A 23,761-nucleotide genomic window follows, 5' to 3' on the forward strand; every position below is an offset into this window, starting at 1 on the left:
ATCAGTGAATGGCACCAAAATGGCAGGGCTTAACCCTTTGTGAGCTGTAGTGCCTCACAGTCAGAAACCTGCATCTCAGAAGCTAGGCTTGTTCTTTTTAAAACCAAAAACAAAAAAAACCTCCAAGTCTCAGTTTTAAAGACTTGTTTTAACTAGCATGTGGCCTGCTGATTAGTTCTTTTGCTTCAGTAACAATACCAGAAAACTTAACACCTTTTAAAATTTTTGTTGATAGTCACTTTCATGCCACAGGATCAGCTTGCCTTTGGTTGCTACTTTTCTTATTACTGAGTTGATACAATAAGAAAAAGATCTTGAGTTACCAGACTGCAGCCATCTACTGTCTAAGGCATAAAGTGCCCAGTATGTTCTAGTCCTAGATTTCCTAGATTGATTTCTTTAAAAAATATATTTTTATTTTTTTAACTCAAACCTGCTTCTTTTTTTTTTCTTTTCTTTTTTTTTTTAAGGGTTTCTTAACAATAAATAAAAATAAATTGGGTGGGGGCATTGTAGGGGCAGCATCTTGGCCTTTGGATTTTTTTATCGTGGCACACTTATTTATTGATTTTTTTTTTTTATTTTATTTTTTTTTTAAAACTTTAAGGTGGCAGATTTCTGGGAAGTTCCTTTCACTGGGAATTAGAAAAACAATAGTAGTGATTTAATAAGGCTAGAATTAAGTTGGAACAGTGCATTGTTGTTTCCCCTGGTGGGCGAGGGTGTGAATTGGGGGACCCTGAGCACTCTTTCTGATAAAGCATCAAAGCTCTTGGTTATCCAAGCTGCACTCCAAGGGAAGCCTAGACAGCTTCCAGGTTTGGAGTCTGACATGGTGTATGGGGGTACTACAAGTCAATCAGTTAACTTTGATCAATAACCAGCTACTTTTAGTAAACAGACTGCAGTATCCTTTGAACATCTTCACTTAGGGAGATACACTCAAACATTGCTTGACCTGCCTGCTTTCTTTTTCTGTGAATCTTCCCCCCACCCATCCCCCCCCAGGAATTAGGAATAAGGCTTGTGAATCCAGGGAGGAAATTATTCTTTTTTTGGCTGTCAGCAAATTCTACACAACTTGTATACAGGTTTTTGTTGTTGTGTTGTTTTTTTTTTGTTTGTTTCTAAAAGGCATCCCTAAAACTCTTCTCTAGATGGCCTGTACATTAATAGCAGAACAATACTTGCACCTTGTTCTCATTTGAAACATTGTAGCATCTGCTTTGCCAGAATCTGGCTGTCTTAACTTTGCACTGGTGAATCTTTCTCTGTTCACAATTTGGTAAGCTGAAGTTTAGACTCTACCCAAAAGGTGATGTTTATGTAATGGCTATCAGAGGCTTTCTATAGAATATTCTGTGGTATGGCTTGAATTTTTTCTTGTCTAATAATGATTAGGAATCAGATGTGCTTACAGCTGCAGGAATTCACAGAACTGCATGGGTGGCCCCTGGCTTATATGAGGCCTTGGGGGGAAAAAATGTAAAATATGCTACATCTGATGCTATACCAAGATCCCTAAAATCTATGTATTGATTATTGTAGTTAAGTCATGTGGGTATATTATGAACATGTTACGTACTCCTTAAAATTGCCAGTAGCTGATATCCTAGTACGCAAGGAGATAGAAATATATACAATTTCAAGTCTTGAGAGAACTTATTTTAACAGCTAACTTGTTTATTATTTTTATTGGCAAGCATGAGTGAAGTTAAGCAAATTCGTTCAGTAGCATTTTTGGTACTGTGGAAACAGTCTGTAGCTGAAATTTCACCAGCTGTTCTCATGAGACAGCTGTTGAGGATCTAAGCTCATTCACTTTTTTTCCCCTCTCCTGTGATGCACCAGTTCTGCTTTTTGTCTTCTCACTCCTCGGTACTGATGGCCAACTGATTAACTTCAGTGAAAAAGAGCTCTACACCCCAATGGGTGGCTCAGGCAATACATCTCAAGTTTTATACTTTTTGTTTGACAAACAGTAATATATAAAATACTTGCTGTGCACTTGCATGCAAAGACTAGCTTCCTATTTTCCTGGACTTGGTTTGTTCTATTCTGTTCTGCCCATAGGCTCTGAAATGATGTTATCTCCATTTACAGTATCTTTTTCTGTATTTTTTTAACCTTATTCTCTTCTCCCTTCCCCCCCCCCCCCAAGAATCTTTTTCTCTTCAATTGCAGCATAAAATATGGTACTGTATTTGGTTTTTCACTTGGGTACTGCTATCCCAAATTGGCTTTAGTTCTTTAGTTTAGAAGACTTTGTAAATCTCAACATGATATAAATGTGGGGGGAAAGGAATAATATTGACTGGAAATTTCTTATTTAATGGTGTAGACTTGGTAAATGAAAATATATTAATCCAAAATGATCAGTAGATCTCAAGCCTTTCTCTATCTGAAAGGGCCACCACCAAAGGCTAGACAAATGAATCAGGGAACACTGCCACCACTTAATTCAGCAATTTAGGTGTTTACTGCTCTGTTTTAATCCACTCCTTACACTGAAGGTGGTGTGGGGAGAGGAGCCCTAAAAAGTAGGGGGAAGCTTTTTAAAAATGCTTGATATATTCATTTGCATTACAAATACCCAAAATGCTCTTCCAGCAATTTCATATTAGTGTCCAAGCTACAGGAGGGATGAGAAATCTATGTATGAATCGCAGAACCTCCGTTTTGTGAACACCAGTCTTACAAATGACCAGTTATATCAACTATTTTTCCTAATGGGGGAGGAGAGAATCACCTAACAAAAGTGTTGGTGATCAAGAACAGGTCAACATCCTTGCTCATTCTGCTGCCTTCAATGCATTGGAAATTGCTTTGCCGTTGTCTGAAGAACAAAGCAATATAATGCACTATACAACTTATGCACTATATCTACTGTAATTTTGATATGTTAAGTTTTAAGAAATTGATCCCTAATTAGCTTGTAAAATAGGGATTCTGCTGTATATCGAATACTCTTCTGCAGCCTGTGTGGTACTTTGCCCCACTCATGGTTTGACTTTATATGGATAGTCCACCATATATTTATAGTGGAAACTAGAAAGAGAAGGAATCTTAGACACATGCTCTCATCCTTTTCCCCCATAGGAAAGGTGAAGAGGAGGTATGTTGTATAAATCTGGGGGACATATCATTCCTACAGATCATATATGGTCTAAGAAAGCATTTTAGCTAGAAGGAGAATCCCTGAAATTCCAAATTCATCTTTGAGAATGTTCATTAAAGAATGAAGTTCATGCTGTCCAGCAAGAACTAGTAAGCTACTCCATTCCTAGTGAATCTAGACACTGCTTTTTATGTTTTATTACTTTAAAATACCACTTTGCATCCTACCTAAAACGATGTTCAGATATCCATTGACACATTGGTATGGGTGATTGTTACATGTGGAAGTCAGGTTCAGTTATGGCTCCTGAGGGAAACTATTTCTTCTGTCACATTAAAACATTTGCCTTTATTGGGGTTGAATCTAGGGCAAGGTTTAAAAACAAAACAAAGAGAAATTTTTACACAACTATATGTCTGAACTTTTTTTTTAAGCAGGAGAATACCGATCCTCTCTTCTCTCCCCATCCACATCCTCCATGCTGATAATTCAGGATCAGCCAAACAAACTCCCACCAACTTTCAAAGAAAAAGAAAACTTCAGCTTTGGGCTGAGAGAGCATGGGATTTCAGCCCAGAAATAAGTAACTTTTTAGTAATGTAAAACTAAGAAAAATAGGGACTGTAATGAAATGTCTCCTCAAGTGTTAACTATAGCATCGCTATTGCTTCCCTCTGGTACATGAAAATCGAAAGTCTAAGATACTGATTTCATAGACCAAATCACTTCTGATCTGTGTCCTCAGGTTAGTTATGAAAAGCCACATGAATTTTAGTTGCAGGCTTATTTTTCCTTGATCCCTAACGGTATTGCATTGTGGCTTTAAAAGTGTGCCTGAAGTGACGGCACTTGTGTTAAGGGAGAAAATAATATACAAGAAATTGTTAGGCTTACATCTTTGCTTTACTTCTCCCTAATATAATGCTCATGAAACTTTACTTCTGGTTCATGTCCTAATCTGCAGCTAGAGAAAATACTGTCTTGAGTGCCGCCGCGCCCCCCCCCCCCCCCCCCCCCAAAAAAAAAAATCCAGATGAACTGCCTAGGAGTAGCTTACATATCTTTCTGGTAATATTGGTTGCTGGTATTCGTATAGGTTTTTACCAATGTTGGGCACATGTTATGGCCTGGCAGGTAGCCCTGCTGAGATCTTCCATGGGGCTTGGTTCCTCCAGGAGCTGGCAGACCAATAGATGTTCAATGGTTTGGGTTTCACCGCAGTCATGTGTTCTGGGTCATTGGAATAGCCCCACTTCTGCTTATTGATCTTTGACCTGCCAACTCTTGTTCAGAGATGATTTAACCATCTCAAGGCTTCTCACCTGAGGGAAGGCATTTGGTAACATCTGTATGCATTTTGATGTCCTCCATTGAGTATTTTGAGCAGCGTGCGCCACGGTTCTAGTTGTGTAGCCATCAGTGGTGGATTTTTTTTTTTTTTTTTAAGCAGTTCTGTTGCCATGATGAAGCTTTTCCTCAATTTCAAGCAGCCAACTGCTGTGGTGTGGCCATATAGCAGATGTCTGGTATCTCTGACCTGTCATAATCGTTCAGTTTTGCTTGTGACCTCTCTCTCCTGATATCTGGTTGAGCAATTCCAGCAAGCACATAAAGGCTCTTCACATTTGTTGGTGTTAGACATCCTGTGATTTAGTGGTAGCTATCACTCAGAACAGGATCCAGCGTCTTTGTGTGAGCCAATCTTTCCCATCGTGGATGTGCATATTTGGCTATCGAATAGCGAAGTGCAAGTGCAGTGGTTCTTAGTGTTGCTGGGTTGGTTCCCCATTTTGAACTTGCAAGCTTCCTGACTGTTCCGGGTGCCAACTTTGCCTTTTGTCTTCTCCATGGTGTGCTTTGAAGGAGACAGTGGTTTAGCATCACTCCAAGTTAGCCAGGATTCCAGCAGTGGGCAAGTGATGCCCCCTTCCAGATGATATTGAGTTGTCTATTGGCCTCTCAGTGAAGATGGAAGGGAGTCGCTTGTGATTTGGCTGGGTTGGTGCACAGTTGATTCTTGATGTAATAGACTGAGAGCCCAGACACTGCCAATGTTAGTGTAGCTTCGTTCTGGGCAAGATCGTTGGCTTGGGCAGCGATACATAAGTTGTCTGCATAGATCAAACTTCTTGCGCCAAGATGGATCAGCTGATCATTTGTATTGGTGAGAGTATGCTCCCTTGTGGTAGACTTTCTGTTACCACCAGGAGCTCTGCTTCCTGCATAGTTGGACGTGAAAACATCTGTTCTCTAGTTGCAATTGTATCATTCATATGAGGTGGTGATCTTTTGTCATGGTGTGTATTTTACGAAGGAGCCAAAGGCCTTGGGTACACTGGCGCTGTACAGCGCTGCAACTTGCTGCGCTCAGGGGTGTGAAAACGCCCCTCTTCTCTCCCCCCCCCCCCCCACCAGCGCAGAGAGTGCAGTGCTGTAAAGTGCCAGTGTAATCAGCGCCTGCAGCGCTGCGAGCTACTCCCCTTGCAGAGGTGGAGTACGTACAGCGCTGCGAGAGTTCTCCCGCAGCGCTGGCACCGCGACTACACCCGCGCTGTGAATTCCCAAGTGTAGCCAAGGCCTTTGGTGATTTACTGTGGTGTATGCTGCTAAGTCAACAAACACGGCACCTGTTACCATACCCCTTTCCAAAGCCATCTTTGGTGTATTGAGTGATGTATGGCTCTTGCAGGCAAGTCGTGCACTGGTCAGAATCCAGCTTGTTCTGGGATTAGGTGCTTTTCAATAGGTTAGGATGAGATGCTCATCCAGTTTGCAGAGGTGACTTAGTGGTATAGGCCTTCCCTGACTTCAGGAGTGCCACAACACGTGCTCATCCCCAGCTCTTGGGTACTTGGTATGTAGCTGAGCATGTGTTAAACAATTTGAGTACCCACTTCTTGATTGCTGGTCCGAAGTGTTTTGATTACTACAGTATGAATGTCATGTAGGCTGGCAGCTTTGCCATTCTTGAGACCATTAATTCCGGAGGTTAATTTGGACATTATATAATGTGCCGGAACTAGGGGTGCACACCCTGTGGCTTGAAGTGGTTTCCATCATATACAGGGTTTACAGTTTTCTTCAATGGCTTTAAATTAAATTAATGGAGATATTCTATCTCCTAGAACTGGAAGGGACCTTGAAAGGTCATAGAGTCCAGCCCCCTGCCTTCACTAGCAGGACCAAGTACTGATTTTGCCCCAGATCCCCAAGTGGCCCCCTCAAGAACTGAACTCACAACCCTGGGTTTAGCAGACCAATGCTCAAACCCCTGAGCTATCCCTCTTCCAACTGAGCTATCCCTCCCCCCTGGTGCTTTACAGTGCTGCAGTCTCTGCGTGTAGGGGGGTGGGGAGAGGGGCATTTTCACACCCCTGCGCGCAGCAAGTTGCAGTGCTGTACAGCGCCAGTGTACCCAAGGCCTTTGGCTCCTTCGTAAAATACACACCATGACAAAAGATCACCACCTCCGTATGAATGATACAATTGCAACTAGAGAACAGATGTTTTTACGTCCAACTATGCAGGAAGCAGAGCTCCTGGTGGTAACAGAAAGTCTACCACAAGGGAGCATACTCTCACCAGTACAAATGATCAGCTGATCCATCTTGGCGCAAGAAGTTTGATCTATGCAGACAACTTATGTATCGCTGCCCAAGCCAACGATCTTGCCCAGAACGAAGCTACACTAACATTGGCAGTGTCTGGGCTCTCAGTCTATTACATCAAGAATCAACTGTGCACCAACCCAGCCAAATCACAAGCGACTCCCTTCAATCTTCACTGAGAGGCCAATAGACAACTCAATATCATCTGGAAGGGGATATCACTTGCCCACTGCTGGAATCCTGTCTAACTTGGAGTGATGCTAAACCACAAAAATGGCACTTTCAGCACACCTACTATAAAAATTGCTCTAATGCCACTGACTGTTGCAAACTTAAGTCTTCTAGTGTTCTTGCCACTTAGGATAGATTTATCTTGGGTTGTTTGTTCCGTGCCCTGCCATTTTCTAGGGGTTGGTGTGCGACCTGGTCTACAGTGATATTGTATCAAGTATCAGGGGGTAGCCGTGTTAGTCTGTATCTACAAAAACAACTCACGAAAGCTTATGCCCAAATAAATCTGTTAGTCTTTAAGGTGCCACCAGACTCCTTGTTGTTTTAGTAATATTGTAGTGTTGCTCTGACTTCCCTGGGTGGCTTCCTTTCTTGCTTACTGCTGTTAGTCATGTCCACACTGAGATTCTGCCATGACTTCTGTTTTTCCTCTTTTAGTTCGGAGACCAAGTCTTTGCTGGCTGCAATGGTCTCCTCAGCTAATGAGTCTGCTTCGAACATCCGCTTTTATTTTGCATACCAATCCAGTAACTCCATGTTAGTCCCAGCCTCGTGAAATATGCTGCTTTGAGAGAGTGCAGACCACATTGATAAGCTGATCAGTTTTCTGGTATTTGGTCTTTCTTACAATGGCATTGAGGTCATTGGTGAAGCTCTTCCATTGCGCTTTCTTAAACTAAAACCGTGCCAGAATGGTGCTGAATTTGGCATTATGGCTGCATTGAGTTGGATGGTGACGAGCTGGTGCTGCAAATGTAGAAATGGATCCAAACTAAGTTTGTTCAGCAAACCAGCTATGCTGTTGCTGGCAAATGCCAGATTGGGGTTGTAGCCCTGTTTCCATGGGCTGCTGTTGAAAGAACTGGGGAGCTTATGGTTGTGAATTAAGTTCAAGTGGTGTGCATCTGCCTGCAACTCAACTAGTTCACCATTTTCATTAGTTATGCTATAGTCCCATTGGACGCTGTGACTGTTCTGGTCACCATTGATCACCTGTGTTTTTTGTTATGTTCGAGGTTATGTGGGCTAGCGAACTTGAATTGCTTCCATAGCAATCTGTAGGCAGACATGCTGGAAATTCTGTTGGTGTCTGCTGTCAGGACTTCAGTGTCATTATTATTGGTCATAGGTCTTGTGTTGATGACAAGATCGGGTTTGACAAAAATGGCACTGCATATTGTTCTGGTGGTGGTGTACTTCTAGAACTTGACGTATGCAGCCTGCGAGTGGTGTACTCTTGCTGCTGATGTGCTGAGGTTATGCAAATAGAGTATTCTGCTGACTAGACTAACCTTGAAATCACAAATTTTAAAGAGCAGTACCCTTCAAGGGAAGGCAGTCTGTGGAGGAGAAATCACTTTGACTTATGGCCTTTTGAAAAATCATTTTAAGAAAAGTTGAATTATGCACCTGTTCAATAACAAAGTTACACAGATGCAGGCAGATGTATTTATTTCAGAGCTTCCTAAGTTGTGGTCCATGAGCAACAAAACATCTGCAGCACATTTTCTGGTGGCTTATGGAGAACTGGCTTCTTGTGTGGTGCCAGATGCTGCTCCTCCTTTCTAGCTGTTAAATTGCACTAAAAGACAGCTAAAAATGTCTTAATATTTTTCTGTACAAGTAATTACTGTACTTGCTATAGGTATTACAGGTTGTGAGTGGGAGAAGAGGATGATCTGCAAGATCATGAGTGGGTTGTGGGGAGCGGGGAAGCAGGTAGCCTATGAGAATATAGTCCATACTCTGGGGAAAAATTGGGAGTGACTTCTTTACTTTCAGTAGTAATAAATTGCTAATGCTTTTTCTCTCTCTCATATTTGGTCACTGTTGAAGAATGTTCCTAAAATTGCATATCACCTGGTACTTCAGCTGGTCTGCTTATCTACTTTAATTACTTGGGTTGGTTACTTAACTCTTTTTTAATTTTGGCAATTTTAATTCTGAGTTGCCACTTGTGTTAGTGGAGGTGAGGAGGAGTAAGAAATAATATCCGTTCCAAAGAATCGTTTGAAATAAACCACAAAGTATTTTTAGCCCCCCCAAAAGATCCCTCTATCAGTTCTAGGCTGATTATTTACAAGTTATTTTTGGCAATGGAGAACAAAGTTGCCATAGAAAAGGTGTAGTTTGAACTTTCTCATACAGACCCTCTGTTGCATACAGTTTTCTCAACAATGCAAACTTTGACAGTCACAGCACCAAGTTATGTCGACACAAGGCGACTTACAATCAACCTATGTCTGTGTATGCCTACACTCAAATTTGTCACTGACTGACGTAAGCACTCCATTACAGTGACCTAGTAAAACCACCTCTCTGAATGGTGTAGAGCGGGGGTGGGCAAACTTTTGGGCCTGAGGGCCACATCAGGTTTCCAAAACTGTATGGAGGGTTGGTTAGGGAAGTCTGTGCCTCCTCAAACAGCCTGGCCCCCGCCCCCTCCCACTTCCTGCCCCCGGACTGCACCCCTCAGAACCTCCGCCCATCCAACCCCCCCCCTTTCCCGCTCCTTGGCAGGACAGCAGGGGAGGGGCCGGGCGCTAGCCTCCCCGGCCAGGAGCTCAAGGGCCGGGCAGGATGGTCCCATGGGCCATAGTTTGCCCACCTCTGGTGTAGAGCCATGCTTGACCTACTGAGGTTGACACAGTGCAAGTGCTATATAAACACTGCATGACCTGTGTCAACCCTAATAGTCCTCCATGAGCTGTCCCACAATGCCCTGTTTCCTGTGACACTGACCACTCTTGTCACAACTTTAAACTCCACTGCCCAAGGGTCAGAGAGACCAAAAGCCACTCCATCCACCCTTTAACTCCTGCCTCTCCCCATGTTTTTTTGTAATACCTTTCCTGATTGCCCACCTTGGCAATCACATCTAGTAGCTCACCCTTGTGGGCAACTGCCGAACCAACCAGGCCAGTTCCACATACAAGATGCGCTCCTACCCAGAATAGACAAAGTATTGGATCTCCTGGGTTTACACAGAGAGAAGAGGCTGTGCAAGCACATCAATGGACCAGCTGTAGAAACATGTCCATCTAGGAACAGATTGCAAAGGGGTGTGAGAGGGACCAGCAGCAGTACCACGTAAAAGTACAGGAACTCTGCCAGGCATTCCACAAGGCAAGGGAGCACAACAGATCTGGCCCTACACTGCAGACCTGCCACTTCTACAAGGATCTGCATGCTGTACTTGGCAGAAACCCTCACCAGCTCCCCACAGACCACTGTGGATACTTGGGAGGAGCCTGACCCGGAGACCCCTCCTGTGAACAGTGAGGAAGAAAGGGAGTAGGGGGGAGACATGGTGGAGGACTCTAGCCATGCTGCAAACCAGAACCTGTTTGAGGCTCTGCCACCGTGTAGCCAGTCCCATTAGGCAAACATGGAGGAACTCAAGTATGTGTACACGCTTTTTCTTGTGATCAAATTTAAAGATGGCACCAGCCCATCCCCCAAGCTAAGAAACCAAAGGTATCCACTCTTAATTGTTTTAGTCATAGGAGAAGAGGTAGCGATACAAGAAAGAGGTCGGATTGGTACCTGCTTTTCATTTTCCTGTTGGGTTAAGTAGAGTGAGCAATGTGCATAGGTACATTCCTCTTATCCTCCTGAGAAATCTCTATGAAACTTTCATGGGGGTACTCTGTAATCTTCTCCTGAAGGTTTCTAGAGATGACTACCTTATTTCTTCCTCTATGGTAGGATACTTTGCCATGCCATTCTGTGATGAGTTCAGCTGGCACCATTGCAGTAAACAAGCTAGTGGCATATAGGCCCGGGCAGCTTCAGGAGACAGTAACAGCTGTGTTCTTTGTGCCTTTGTGACCCTGAGGAATGAGAGATCAGCTAAAATTATCACTGCTTGTGGAAAATAGTGCAAATATTCAGTGCCGCTGCCCTATAGCCCTATCCATGGAATAGGGACTGAAATCATATAGCGTCTTGCAACAGAAAATCCACATCATCCCTTGATCCTGTTACCATGGCTGGAGCTGGAGAGCGGTGCTGTGCTGAGGTGCTCCAAAGCTGAAGTGTCAATAAGCATTGCTTGTGTTTTACAAGAAAATGGAGTTTAGAAACGTATTCTCTTTCCACTGACTGTAAATCCAGTGATACATCTGTCTTTATCAGCAGCTTCTGGCTTGGTGGGTGCCCCCTCCACTCACAGAACGCATGACCATGAGGAGGAGAAAGAATAGGATTAGGGAGGACCTGGCTCGCAGGATCTTGTGAAACAGTGCTTCATCAGACTGTGAACTAGGGGCTTGGCATGACTGACAGCATGAAGAAAGATCAAGAGGACAGGAAAGGCCCATGAGTCCCAGCAGGGCAAGGAGAGGGAAATGCACCAGGACATAAAGGGTCTTCTCAGTCAGCAAACCCAAATGCTTCCAAACTCTCCATCCTATGCAGCCCTTGGAGAACTCTATGAGCATTGTCCTTAGACCTCTTCCCTTCCCTCCCCAACATAACATATATGATATCAAGGGACCCATCAGTGCCCCCTACTACTCGACACTGGGGGACCGCAAAGAAAGCCACAGCTTCACATACTGACCTGTGAGAACACAGTTGTCCGTTGTGGCTACACATACAACTACTTTTTGTGTACTCAAATGGATATAAATGTTTACATCCTTTAATTATGTTAAAAATTGTATAACACTACCCGCGGGGGCTTTTGTGTATTGAATTTCGGGATTTTTTTCCCCCCACTCAATTTAATTACCCAAAAATAGAACTTGATCTTTACCTTTACTAGTTCACAACAAGTATTGCAGAATTCATAGTGATTATCAAAGACAACAGTACTTGTACCAGTACCCAGTCATTTATGCACGTACAGCAAACACTACACAGTTCTTAGCAGCACCCAGAACTCCAGGCTCAGAGAACACTCCAGTGTGCAACACTGCTGCAGCTGGCCACTAAAGTGCTCTTTCAAAGCCTCCCTGAGCCACATAGCTCCACATCAGGCTTCTAGAATAACCCTTGTTCTGGCTGTTGAAAGTCAGATGGCAGCTTTCCCCCTCTGCCTCACAAGTGTTATGCAGGACAACAGGCATCTCTAACCATTGAAATCTTTCTTGCTGAGTTCCAATCTAGTGAGTAAACACCGCTAGCATCCCTTCAGTCTACCAAAAGCACATTCAGTACTTATTCTGCATGTACTGAGCTGATAGCTGAATCTTTCCTTGGGGCTGTTGATGTGGTTAGTGTACAGCTTTGTGAGCTGGGGAATAAAGGGTAGGCTGGGTCCCCCAGAATCACTGTTGGTATTTCAGTATAGCTAGTGATGATCCCCCTGGTCGGGAAAGAATGTTCCCGCTTGCAGCTTTCTGAAGAGTCCTGTGCTCTTAAAGAGGTGAGTGTCATGTACCTTCCCTGACCAGCCCACATTGATTGGTGAAACATCCCTTGTGATTAACCAATACTTGCTTAACCATAGAAAAGTAGCCCTTTCTGTTGAGGTAGTCTGGCAAAGTGGGCTGGTGCCAAAATAGGGATACGTGTGCCATCTTTTGCTCCACTGCTGTTTGGGAACCCCATTGCTGTGTATCCATCCAGATTTCCTGCACGTTGCAGAGTCTGAGTCCTGCATGGCAGTAGATAACTAATGGCCCTACGTGATTGGATAATGGCCCTCAACTCTGGATTCTCCAACTCCAAGATGATTTCCGACCGATCAGTAGCAGTCCGATGTTGCAGGGTTCCAGAGTGTGATCACCACTTGCTTGTCCACTGTCAGTGCAGCTCTTCTTGGGTGTCCATGCGCTAGAGGGCTGGAATGGGCTCGGCACATGGATGTCTCTAGCATCTGAAAGTTCTGCAGCCGCTGCTCATCGTCCCAAAACTGCATTAAGATGTGATCCACCAGTCAGTGCTCATTTCTTGGGCCCAGAAGTGGCCTTTTACCATCTGCAGCTGTTCCATGAACCTCAACAACAATCTTGAATTGTCTCTCTTTGTGTCTCAGAAAACTGTCCTTGGCAAAATCTTCATGTCCCACATTATTGTGGCTTTTCCTGCAGGTCTGCAAATACCAGAGAATAGTGTGTCCTGTATTTGCAGTGTTCACGAGAATAGTGCAGAGCTCTGGGCTCCATGCGTCTATCAGAGATGGCAGACACCAAAAAGTGCCGCCTGGGTTTGTGGGATTTAAAAAAAAAAAAAAAAAAGGGGGGGGGGGGGAATTATGCAATGTTGATGGTGCTATGGGATGCAGAAAATTGCATGCTGGGAATTTTGATCCCTAGCTCCCAGAGATCTCTGGACAAATCACTTCTGTCCCACAATACATTGCAAAAATTTCCAGAAAGGTATTGTGCCAGATGGTTGTGCATGACACATTAGGATACCTACCTTTGGTGCAGAGTACTTTACACCGACACAGGCGCACCTGGTGAGTACTTGCAGCACCTATGCAAGCAGCCAAGTCTGCATGCAGCCAAGGGATGTACAAATTTTGGCAGACGTATTCTGATGCAGCTTGCACAGTTGGTAACGTAGATGTGACCGTACTGATATTTGTTAGAAGCTTGAAAGGTTTTGGCCAGAGTGTGGATTGATCTTGTTTATAACTAGTGTGAATCTGGAAATTCTCCATAAAGTGGGCTGGCATTTTAGCAGGGTGCGGTGGGTTATATGGGGTGTGAGGTGGTGGTGTGGTTGCTTTGTTTTGCCTGCCACCTGGAGAGAGAACTTTTTTGGAAGTGAGCTCTGGCCAGGTTCCCAAACTATGGAAGCAGATCAGACCACTTTTAACTGGACAATTTTTTACTTTAATTTGCAGTGTGTCTTGGAATATAACAAAGCAAAGTTCTGATTTCTTTCCCCACCTCCCTGAAGCAGATATATGCTTGTTTAGCAAAGTCTTTCAGGACTTTAGTATACAAGGTCTTCAAATAGACTATTGTCACTGGGAATCTGGTTATTCCTGGCTGGACTGCACACCTGGGGGGGGGGAGCACAAATTTCCCAAGTCTTAAACTGGAACTCATCTACTTTTTCCTGTTCTATCACTTTCCCCTACAGTGGCAAAAGAAAGCGAGCAGATAATTGTTCCAGGATCTCGCAATCCTTTTTGTCATCTTTGCAAGTGGGAGGCGTTCTGGGCAGTATGTGATAGGAGTCTCTCATACACATCCATGTTGGAAAAGACACTGGCTGATTCAAACCAGGTTTGTCTTGTATTTTTCCTTTTGTTTTTTGGAAGGAAGGGAATTGGGGAAGAACTTTTGGCAGGTTCCAGGAAACATTTCTGTTGCTGTTTTTGCCAGTGGGAATGCTATTGGTGCCATAGATATTTGGTATTTGACCTACTAGTATAAATAAATTTCTGATCCAAAAGACCTTTTTATTTTATTTTTGTTTCTGTAGCTGTATTGGCCCCAGGATATTAGAGACAAGGTGAGCGAGGTAAGATCTGTTGTTGGACCAGCATTTGTTTGTGAGAAACAGAAGCTTTAGCTCTGAAGAAGAGCTCTTTATAGCTTACAAAGCTTTTGTCTCACCAATAAAAGAGATTACTTCACCCTCTTGTGTCTCAAATGTTTTGGACAGTTCAGTGAAAGGGCCGTCGGATTGCTGTGTGCAAATTTGTAATGCGCATGAGAGCGAGAAGACCTTCTGTGTAATCCTAGTTTTCCCCTTCTATCTTTCAAAATACATTTGAATGGTGTAAATTTATTACAGTCCAGAGTGAGTTGGACCAACAATCTGGCACTTCTGGTGATTCTAATCAGGGCCGGCTCCAGGCACCAGCCTGGCAAGCAGGTGCTTGGGGCGGCCGCTTCAGAGAGGGGCGGCACGTCCAGGTATTCGGCGGCAATTCGGCGGACGGTCCCTCACTCCCGCTGGGAGCAAAGGACCTCTCGCCGAATTGCTGCCGCAGATCGCGATCGCAGCTTTTTTTTTTTTTTTTTTTTTTGGGCTGCTTGGGGCGGCCAAAACCCTGGAGCCGGCCCTGATTTCAATAGTTTTTATGTATCTACCCCTTCAGGAAAAAATTAATCCCAGCCCTTAGTGCTGGGGAAATAACTATCCCAACGTAAAAAGATGCATTGTTGTTATCCAAAAAGTCTACAGAGTGAAACAATAGCTCAGAAAAGTGTGAATTGCCAATTTATTTCAACTGCATACTAACCTGAAGCCTAATGTCAATATAAACAATTTCACTGTGTATTGTTTTATCAAAAACATACAGGTGATATACTTTTGTATTGTGGTTTGATGGAAAAGACAATCATTCCTTCAAACTCCTGCAGGATTGTTCCTTACAGACTCTCTACTCAAGTTATGGTGTTTCTACCTCTTCCCCTGGGAAACTATATTCTTAAGTTTCTTTAAGAAACTTTCCTGATTTATTTCCTTTCCCTCCTTCCCATGCCAAGCTAAATACAAGTCTGGCCTACATTTATAACCATTTTGAGGAATCCAGTTACAACAGGTTTTGTTCCCTGAAATAGTTAAAACTTAATTCTGTGTTAGTGGCCACAGTTAAAGTCCCATCCATGCTAGAAAATGGATCTGTGATTTTTAAGCCCTATGTGAGGAGAGCCAGTGTAGTCCTGGAAGTGAGAGAATCTACATATGACATGACATTTTTTCTTTTCAAGAAAAAAAAATTGAAGTGGTGGGTTCAGTAAACAAAAAGGGAATTTGGGCCTGATTGAATGTCTAAGGCAGGGGTTCTCAAACTGGGGGTCAGGACCCCTCAGGGGATTGCGAGGTTATTACATGGGGGGGGGGGTCACGAGTTGTCAGCCTCCACCCCAAACTCCGCTTTGCCTCCAGCATTTATAATGGTGTTAAATATATTTTAAAGTGTTTTTAATTTATAAGGGGGGTCGCACTTAGAGGCTTGCTATGTGAAAGGGGTCACCGGTAGAAAAGTTTGAGAACCACTGGTCTAAGGTATCGATCATGCAGAACAAATTACTGGGAAAAGTGTCCTTGGAAAGGTGAATCTCCCATTTTGATGTGGACACTGTCAAGTTTGGGTTCAATTTGACCTGTTGGTGAGATGGTGCATGGGGAGGTCCACCATGGAAAACACTCTGCCCCCAGCACCTGATAGTTGGAGTGTATCTATCCTGGAGGGTTAGAAGAAATGAGGGGGGGGTCTCTGAAATAACTAGATCTAATCTAAAAGCTGTAAACCAATTGCGAACCAAGACTCTGAATTCTGCTCTAAAATGTATGGGGGCAGGTGCATCAAGAGAGTTCACAGAGTGCAGATATGAGAGAGTTGAGTTTCCTTTTGTTGCTTATGGTATTACATGCCATAGAGAATAATGCGTAGAACTTGAAAATATAGGCATTTGCAGAACGAGGGTTCATGTGTGACATTTAAAATATTGTGGGATCACAAAGGCTATTCAAAACACTTGGGTTTACCCATGTATCATGTAACTGGAGAAAATGAAAGAACTGAAATAGTGAACATTTTGGAGTACATTTGAGCATAATATAGGACCTGACTTTTCAGTGGTGCTGAGCAATGAAAACTCAGTTGAGGTCAAAGGAAGCTGCAGGCGCTCAGTATCTATGCAAAACGGGCTTTTGGTGTCCAATTTCTTCCACTGGACACTTGTGGGTGAGAGAGCGTCCTCATTTTCAAAAGAGGGGTTTATATGCAAGAGGAGGCTGTTTCCACTGAATGGTCTCATTTGTTTCTTCCGCCACCATGACAATTTTACACTTTTTAGTATTTGACATTCAGTATCAAGATGCCTCTGAGCTGGATAAATATCATACTCATAAGTTTGGGGTGTGTTGTGGGTGTTTTGTACCAACGTCTGCTGGTGAAAGAGCAAGCCTTCAAACTTACACAGAGCTCTTCTTGAGTTCTGTGTAAACTTGAAAGCTTGTCTCTTTCACCAATAGATGTTGGGGCAATAAAAGATATTACTTCACCCACCTTGTCTTTCATTGCTTCCACATCCATATGTATTATGAGTATTTGGAGAGACATGAGAAGACCATGTGAGAGGGTTGTGCCTTTCCCACAGTAATGCAATGTGTCCATATAAGAGTTGGGTATAGAACCTAAGAGTCCTGCTCCTTGTCCCATGCTCTAACTACTAGACACTTTGCCTTAGCACTTTATTGGAGCATGTGGTATGACTGGATCTGCTAGAGATTTTTAACTGAGGCCTAGTCTTCACTTACCGGCTGGTCCGGCGGCACGCCATCGATGTTCTGGGATCGATTTATCGCGTCTGGTTAAGACGCGATAAATCGATCCCGGATCGATCCCGGAAGTGCTCACAGTTGGCGCCGGTACTCCAGCTCGCCGAGAGGAGTACGCGGCGTCGACGGGGGGAGACTTCCGGCCGCGTCTGGACCGCGGTAAGTTCGGACTAAGGTACTTCGAATTCAGCTACGTTATTAACGTAGCTGAATTTGCGTACCTTAGTCCGAAGTCCGGACTAAGTGGGGACCAGGCCTTAGTCTCTGTGTGGTGGGGGGGGGGGGGTCTTGATTTGCCATTCAGAGCCATGAAACCTGCCTCCCACTCCCTTCTGATTCACTTTCTTTGTGTTTTAAGGTCTGGGGGGAATGTAAAGCAATCTCTCACCAAAAATCAGGTCCAGATTACTTTAGGAGTCAGTCTTGCTTCACTGGCAAGAGGGTTTAATTATGTGACACCATAGCTCTGCTACACTTCCAGCTTTGCTAGACTACAGAATAAGAAAATTGAAAATAAACACAAGCCTTCCTTATTATAATGCAGATGGCCAATAAAATGAGTACACTTGTTTTAAAATACTGACCGAGAAAGTCAGCATGTTTACATTAAAAACAAAAACTCTAGTATAAGCAGACTAGACAATACATTGGATTAGTAGAGTGGCCTTCTGTCTTGAGGCCTGGGTTCAAATTTCAATGGGAACTGCCAGCATAGCTATGCCGGCATAACCCTGTGATGTAGACGCACCCCTTCGCTCTGTGTAGGACCGACCACTACCTCTCCAAACAAAATTAGCCCCATCAACAGAAACTGTCTTCTACACTGGGGGATTAGGTCAGCATAGCTGTGTCAGTGGGGGTGTGTATTTTTTTTTCACATCTGTGACTGACCGTAGGGCTGACCTAACATTTAAGCATAGACCAAGCTTTAGTCTGTGTGGGGCCATTTTTTGTGGCATCATTGTGAGATTGTTCATGGGCTACCTCAGAGTGGAGCAGTAAGGATGCTGCAGGCAAGAACTGGGGTGCTTTGGAAGAATTATATGATGAGGCCCAGAACTGGAATAGCAGGGGTTGCTGCATGTTAGAACGGAGGTCCGTTGGCTAAGCTATGTAGAAAATCTTGACAGCACCTGGCTTTCTTCCTGGACAGTGCTGTTAGTCCCTCACTTTCATGAACACCAACGTTCACCCAACCTGTCTCCTATTTAAAAGCACATTGTTCTTCAAGATTTTAGTTTAAATGTGGCCTCATTGTGAACTAGCGGATGTCAGTTAGCCAAAAATATTCATTTATATTAAGTTTCCAAATAAAAGTTATGTAAAGAAACTTGTTATGCAAGCAAAAGTAGACTCACAACATTTCCTATAGAGCTGTCTGAAACGACAATCTGGTATGCTGTAGATACAGGACCGTGACTTGATGGGAACAGGAGGTGTAAAATAGAACAGGAAATAAATTGTATGGTATAACGAACTACTCCACTGTCCCTCACTTCCAAACACACTAAACTTATATATAAAAAGTGAATGCTGTGCTTTCCCTGAAGGGATGGGATGAGCAGAATAATAGATGCACTGCTGTGTTGTAATGTGAAATTAAAAGCACTGTCCCTTTAAGAGCAGTGATGCTCTCCCAAACTTGTGTTTTGGAATGCCAGCAGCAGTCTTGCAGACACATTGCTGCTGCTGCTGCTTTTGCTGTCGTGTCTCTGTGAGGGTTAACAACACTTCAGCTTGTTGTCTGGAACCGGTTCAGACTGGTTTTCTAGAAAGTGCTTTGTCTCTCAGACTGAATCCTGGGAAGGGTCATGTGGAGCCCAGTGATGTCATGGGATCAAAAACTGACTCAGCTTTTTTTAATCAGATGTGGGTCTGCAGGTACAGTGAAATGGCAGACTGAAATGCCAAAGCTCACCAAAAGCAAAAGTTTCTATGACTTTGGCATACAACGAGTTAACTGTGATCCCACAGGAGTTAAGCACTTCCTGTGCAGCGAGTGGAAAAGCCTGGCTCATTAATTAAAGAGAGAAGAAAGTATCAACTTAAATATTACAATGGCAGTGCCTTAATCTCTAGTGGCAAACTGTAAGGAAACATGGAAGAGATTCTCTTCACTCAGGGCATGGTAGTCCTTTCCCCACAATGTCGGATTCCTGAAATTTGCAATCTGATACAAGTACTAGAAATTCATGGTAAAAATCCCCCCAAAACTCTAATCCTAGATTAAAAAGTAGAAAAAAATTGCCTCATTTGCATGTGAGGCAAATAAAAAGAAAATCTTCCCCCTTTTTCAATAAACAACCAAACTTTTCGTTTCAGTTGTATTCCTGTACAATCTCCTGCATTCTGTTACAAGATATTTTTAGAGTTTACATTTTACAACTATAGTTGCTTTAAATAAAGTGTTGAGTAACTCTGTAGTAACTTCAGACTAAAATCTACTCTAAGGATAGGGTGAGTAAGTGCACTGCAATACTTTAATTGCTCTTTCAGGATTTCTTCTTTTGCAGCACCATCCTATCTTGGCCTTTTTTTTAAATTAACAGTTGATTTATTTTTCTCAAAATGCATTTTACTGATTTCTCTCTTCTCTCTCTCCCCCCCCCCCCACTTTCTTCTCTCTTCCTCCCCCAACCCCCCAGAGCTTCACAATGACAGAGGAAGCATGCAGGACACGAAGTCAGAAGCGAGCACTAGAACGAGAAATAACCCAAAATGACGTGGACAGTAAAAAAATTAAAATGGACAAAGGACTCTTGGGAACAGATATAAAGACTGAAGGTGACATTAAAATAAAGACTGATCCTGGAGCTGGGAAAGTCCAAGGATTATTAAAAGGAGGGGAGGTAAAAGCAACTATTAAAGTGGAGGTGCAGACAGGTGATGAACCTGTTGACATGAGTACCTCAAAAAGGTGAGTGCCTACATGCTGTCATGCTTCCATATTTGAACTACCTGTGCAACAAAATGTGGGGAAATAGCCTGTTGAATAGCTCTATAGATTATCACTTGGAATAGACTTTTGGGCTTTTTAATCTATGGGATGGCTAAAAGAGTGAAGTATATACTCTACCTCTGAAATGGGTTGGTTTGTGTTTCAGTTTAGCACATTCCTCTTAAGATCAGCCATGGTGCTGTAGCCTCAAAAAAAAAAAAAAAAAAATAGCTGTTGCTTGTTCTACCCATGAGTATTGCCGTTGTGGCAGAAGCTGTAAAAGATTAATTACTGAAATGGGGAAATATGACCTTGAGTGAAGGAGTAGATGCAAACCATAAAGGGGGTGCACTCTCTAAGCAGCTGACTCTCTAGAGGTTACTTCCATGTGGTAAGAGCTTCTTGTGTCCATAATCGTGTGGGTGATGTAGGTAAGGAGGGATAGCTTGTCTCTGTGACTATTAAAAAGGGAAGTGGTTTTGGTGCATCTTACTGTTGTCTTCAGAGCTATTGAGGGAAAAAGTTGTTGGTTTAAAAGTTACTAATGATTTAGGGTGCCTCCATTGTTTTTAAGTGACCCATCTGATCCTTTTAAAGGGCACTGGTTTTGCAAAAGTTAAGTGCTTAGCACTTTTTGAAAATCAGTCGCCTTTCAATTTAAGATTTCTTAAATTAAACACCTAAAAATGGAAGTATCCAAAATCGTTGGCCGTTTTGGAAAATCTTATCCTTGTTGTGCCAGTCTAAGGCTTTTCATACACACACATCACATGAAATAAGAATTATATTAGTAATCTTTAGTATATGGAAACATTTTTTTTATTCATAATCACCACCAAAAAACTGGTTTATAGACATCCATTCTATTCTGTATGCTGTCTATCCTCGGGTTCATTATGTGCTAAGACTACAGATGATCATGTTATCCTGACTTTTTTTAGTTTTTGTTGCAAAGGACAGACCTGAATATTTTTCATTTTTAGGATGCAATATGGTCTAGTGTTTGGAAGAGGAAGACAGGACTCCTGGGTCCTGTTCCTAGCACTGCCACTGACAACTGACTTTCCCAAGATTAAACTAACTTCTTATGTTCGTTTCCCTATCTGCAAAATGGGTTAAATATTCCCAATATTGTTGCAAGTCTAAAAAGTGTATAAAATTATTTCCTTGCCTGATGGGTGCTATAGAAGTGTAAATTATTAACTTGTTTCACATGTTGGAACAGAAACTTGAAGTTCCTGTCAAGTATGCAAATTCTCATATTAAATGTGTATTGTCCACCACTCTAGCTTAAAAAATAGTACATACGCCCTTACTCCATAATTGTAACTAGTCTATGAATTATTCAGCTTTCCTCTGCTTCTGCTGCTTAAATAAAAAACTATCTGCTGCTTATAACAATGAATTTGTCCAAATGTCACTTTCAGCAATATATCCAATATACTAGGTTTCTTCTAGTAACTTGGATTGACTGTTGGACATGTTCTGCTTCTTCCATAAACTCACTGGTAAAAGTGGCATCTTCAGAGCTTGCTCATGGTGATATTTAGGAAGTACTTGTATGTCTGATGAGTTGTTGATGATTTTCATACAATATCCTTTAGGGAGGGGTACTACTGTAGATAGATGGCTCCTATGTAAGGGAATTTCTTTTGTTTCTCAAAGAATGAGAGGAGGTGGCGGGGCCAGGTGCTAAATAAGGGTAAACCTTTTCAGAAGGTAGTGACACCTTTGTGGCATTATCACTGCATGTCAACTAGCATAGTTGTGTTCAGTTCTCTTAAAGGGGAAAGCATCAGTCTAGTGGTTTAAAACACAAGGCTGTAAACTGGACTGCAAGGGTTCTGATCCTCACTCTGTAACAAACTTCCTGTGTAAACCTAAGCACGTCACTTTAAAAAGGACAGTGTCTGCTAGAAGTCTAGTGAATCTTCTTTTTAAAACGTTTAATTTCTCATGCGACACTTGCCCCTGAGTCCCCTTGACGATTTTTGTGGCTTTATAAATACTTTCCAATCTTTTGATAAATGTCTTTCTGCTCCCCCTTTGTGGTGTGGGAAAACCTATACAAACTAGACTTTGAGGGAGAGAATCCGTGCTCAGCTTTCTAGAGAGCTTGTTTTTAAAAAAAAAAAAAAAAAAAAAAATTATATATATAGAAAACCTGAGACACCCCTTCATTGTATAGTATCTCTGCTGCAGCAAATGATGGTAGGATTTTTCTATTTTCTAAATGGGAGGGAAGGCTTACTTGTGTAAGAATGTCCCTGTGTTGGAGGCCTAATTCAAAACCCACTGAAGTTTTGATGGGAATCTTTCAGTTGACTTCAATGGGATTTGGATGAGGTCCTAGATTACCAAGTACAGATAAAAAGAAGAACAGGAGTACTTGTGGCACCTTAGAGACTAACAAATTTATTAGAGCATAAGCTTTCGTGGACTACAGCATAAGCTTTCGTGGACTACAGCCCACTTCTTCGGATGCATATGCATATGCATCCGAAGAAGTGGGCTGTAGTCCACGAAAGCTTATGCTCTAATAAATTTGTTAGTCTCTAAGGTGCCACAAGTACTCCTGTTCTTCTTTTTGCGGATACAGACTAACACGGCTGTTACTCTGAAACAAGTACAGATAGTATAGGTTATGATTGTATTGTTTTGACCATGCTTTTTAAGTGGAGGAGTAAAATATTGGCATTTCTTACATATGGAAGATGAATCTGAACAATTCTGCAGACTTTACAAGTAGTATCTCTGCCTCCCTGCTCCCCACCTCCTCTGTCCAAAATAGACGACAATTTCTTAAAGCTTTCAAGATGTGATGTAGGGCATGTAGACGGCAATCAAGACCTATATCTGGACACATAGAGGATCTTTACATCTTGGCAAGTGCAATAGCTGATCTAAAATGTGTGATTCCACTGAATAAATTTGATCCCTAGCTTGCGCTTTTTTTTTTTAAGTCCGTTTTTGTAGGTAACTACATGGCATTTTGGTGAAAGGCTCTTGAAGTTTCAAGAGTCCTGTGGCACCTTATAGACTAACAGATGTATTGGAGCATAAGCTTTCATGGGTGAATACCCACTTCGTCAGATGCATTTACAGATCCAGACTAACATGGCTACCCCTCTGATACTTTCTCCTTAGTGTGCCTGAATGTATTCCTTCAGACATTACTCCACCATCTTAATGTTTCACCTGAGTTTTTGTGTAGATTTAAAAAAAAAAAAAGTTTTCATGGAATTGACTTGTCTGTGAATTTTGATGGTCAAAATTCTTTGACATATTCATGGTAGCAATGGGTTTAAAAACTCCATATGTGACATATATTCTCTTGTTGCTAAATGATGCGTGTGGAGATACAAATACAAAACAAATGGTACATTAGCTGAAGTAAATATCTAACTGAGAAGTGTAGCTAAAACTAAAAATAATTATTGGAACACTTGTCCTTAATCCTGTGAGCCCTTATGTTCCACTTGGCTCTATAACATCCTGAGGTTGTGTTATATGCATCCGAAGAAGTGGTCTGTAGTCCACGAAAGCTTATGCTCTAATAAATGTGTTAGTCTCTAAGGCTTGGTCTACACTACCCGCCCCAATTCGAACTAAGGTACGCAACTTCAGCTACGTGAATAACGTAGCTGAAGTCGAAGTACCTTAGTT

General features: G+C 42.5%; 1 protein-coding gene across 14 annotated transcripts in view; it reads left to right on the plus strand.

Moving 5' to 3' along the window:
- Positions 1-23,761, plus strand: part of GATAD2A (GATA zinc finger domain containing 2A) — a 116,271-nt gene that overhangs the window by 60,213 nt on the left and 32,297 nt on the right. For 11 of the 14 annotated variants that reach the window (XM_034755034.1, XM_034755035.1, XM_034755033.1 and 8 more), the window contains exons 3-4: positions 13,999-14,144; positions 19,803-20,074. In XM_034755034.1, coding sequence (XP_034610925.1) covers positions 14,112-14,144; positions 19,803-20,074 — 305 coding nt within the window. In that variant the 5' untranslated portion in view covers positions 13,999-14,111. Of the gene's footprint in view, positions 1-1,341; positions 1,365-13,998; positions 14,145-19,802; positions 20,075-23,761 lie in introns of those variants that run through there. The other 3 variants (XM_034755042.1, XM_034755041.1, XM_034755043.1) reach the window with 2 other exon arrangements.

Source organism: Trachemys scripta, chromosome 22 (assembly GCF_013100865.1).
Source record: "Trachemys scripta elegans isolate TJP31775 chromosome 22, CAS_Tse_1.0, whole genome shotgun sequence".
In the NCBI taxonomy this organism is placed as follows: domain Eukaryota; kingdom Metazoa; phylum Chordata; order Testudines; family Emydidae; genus Trachemys; species Trachemys scripta.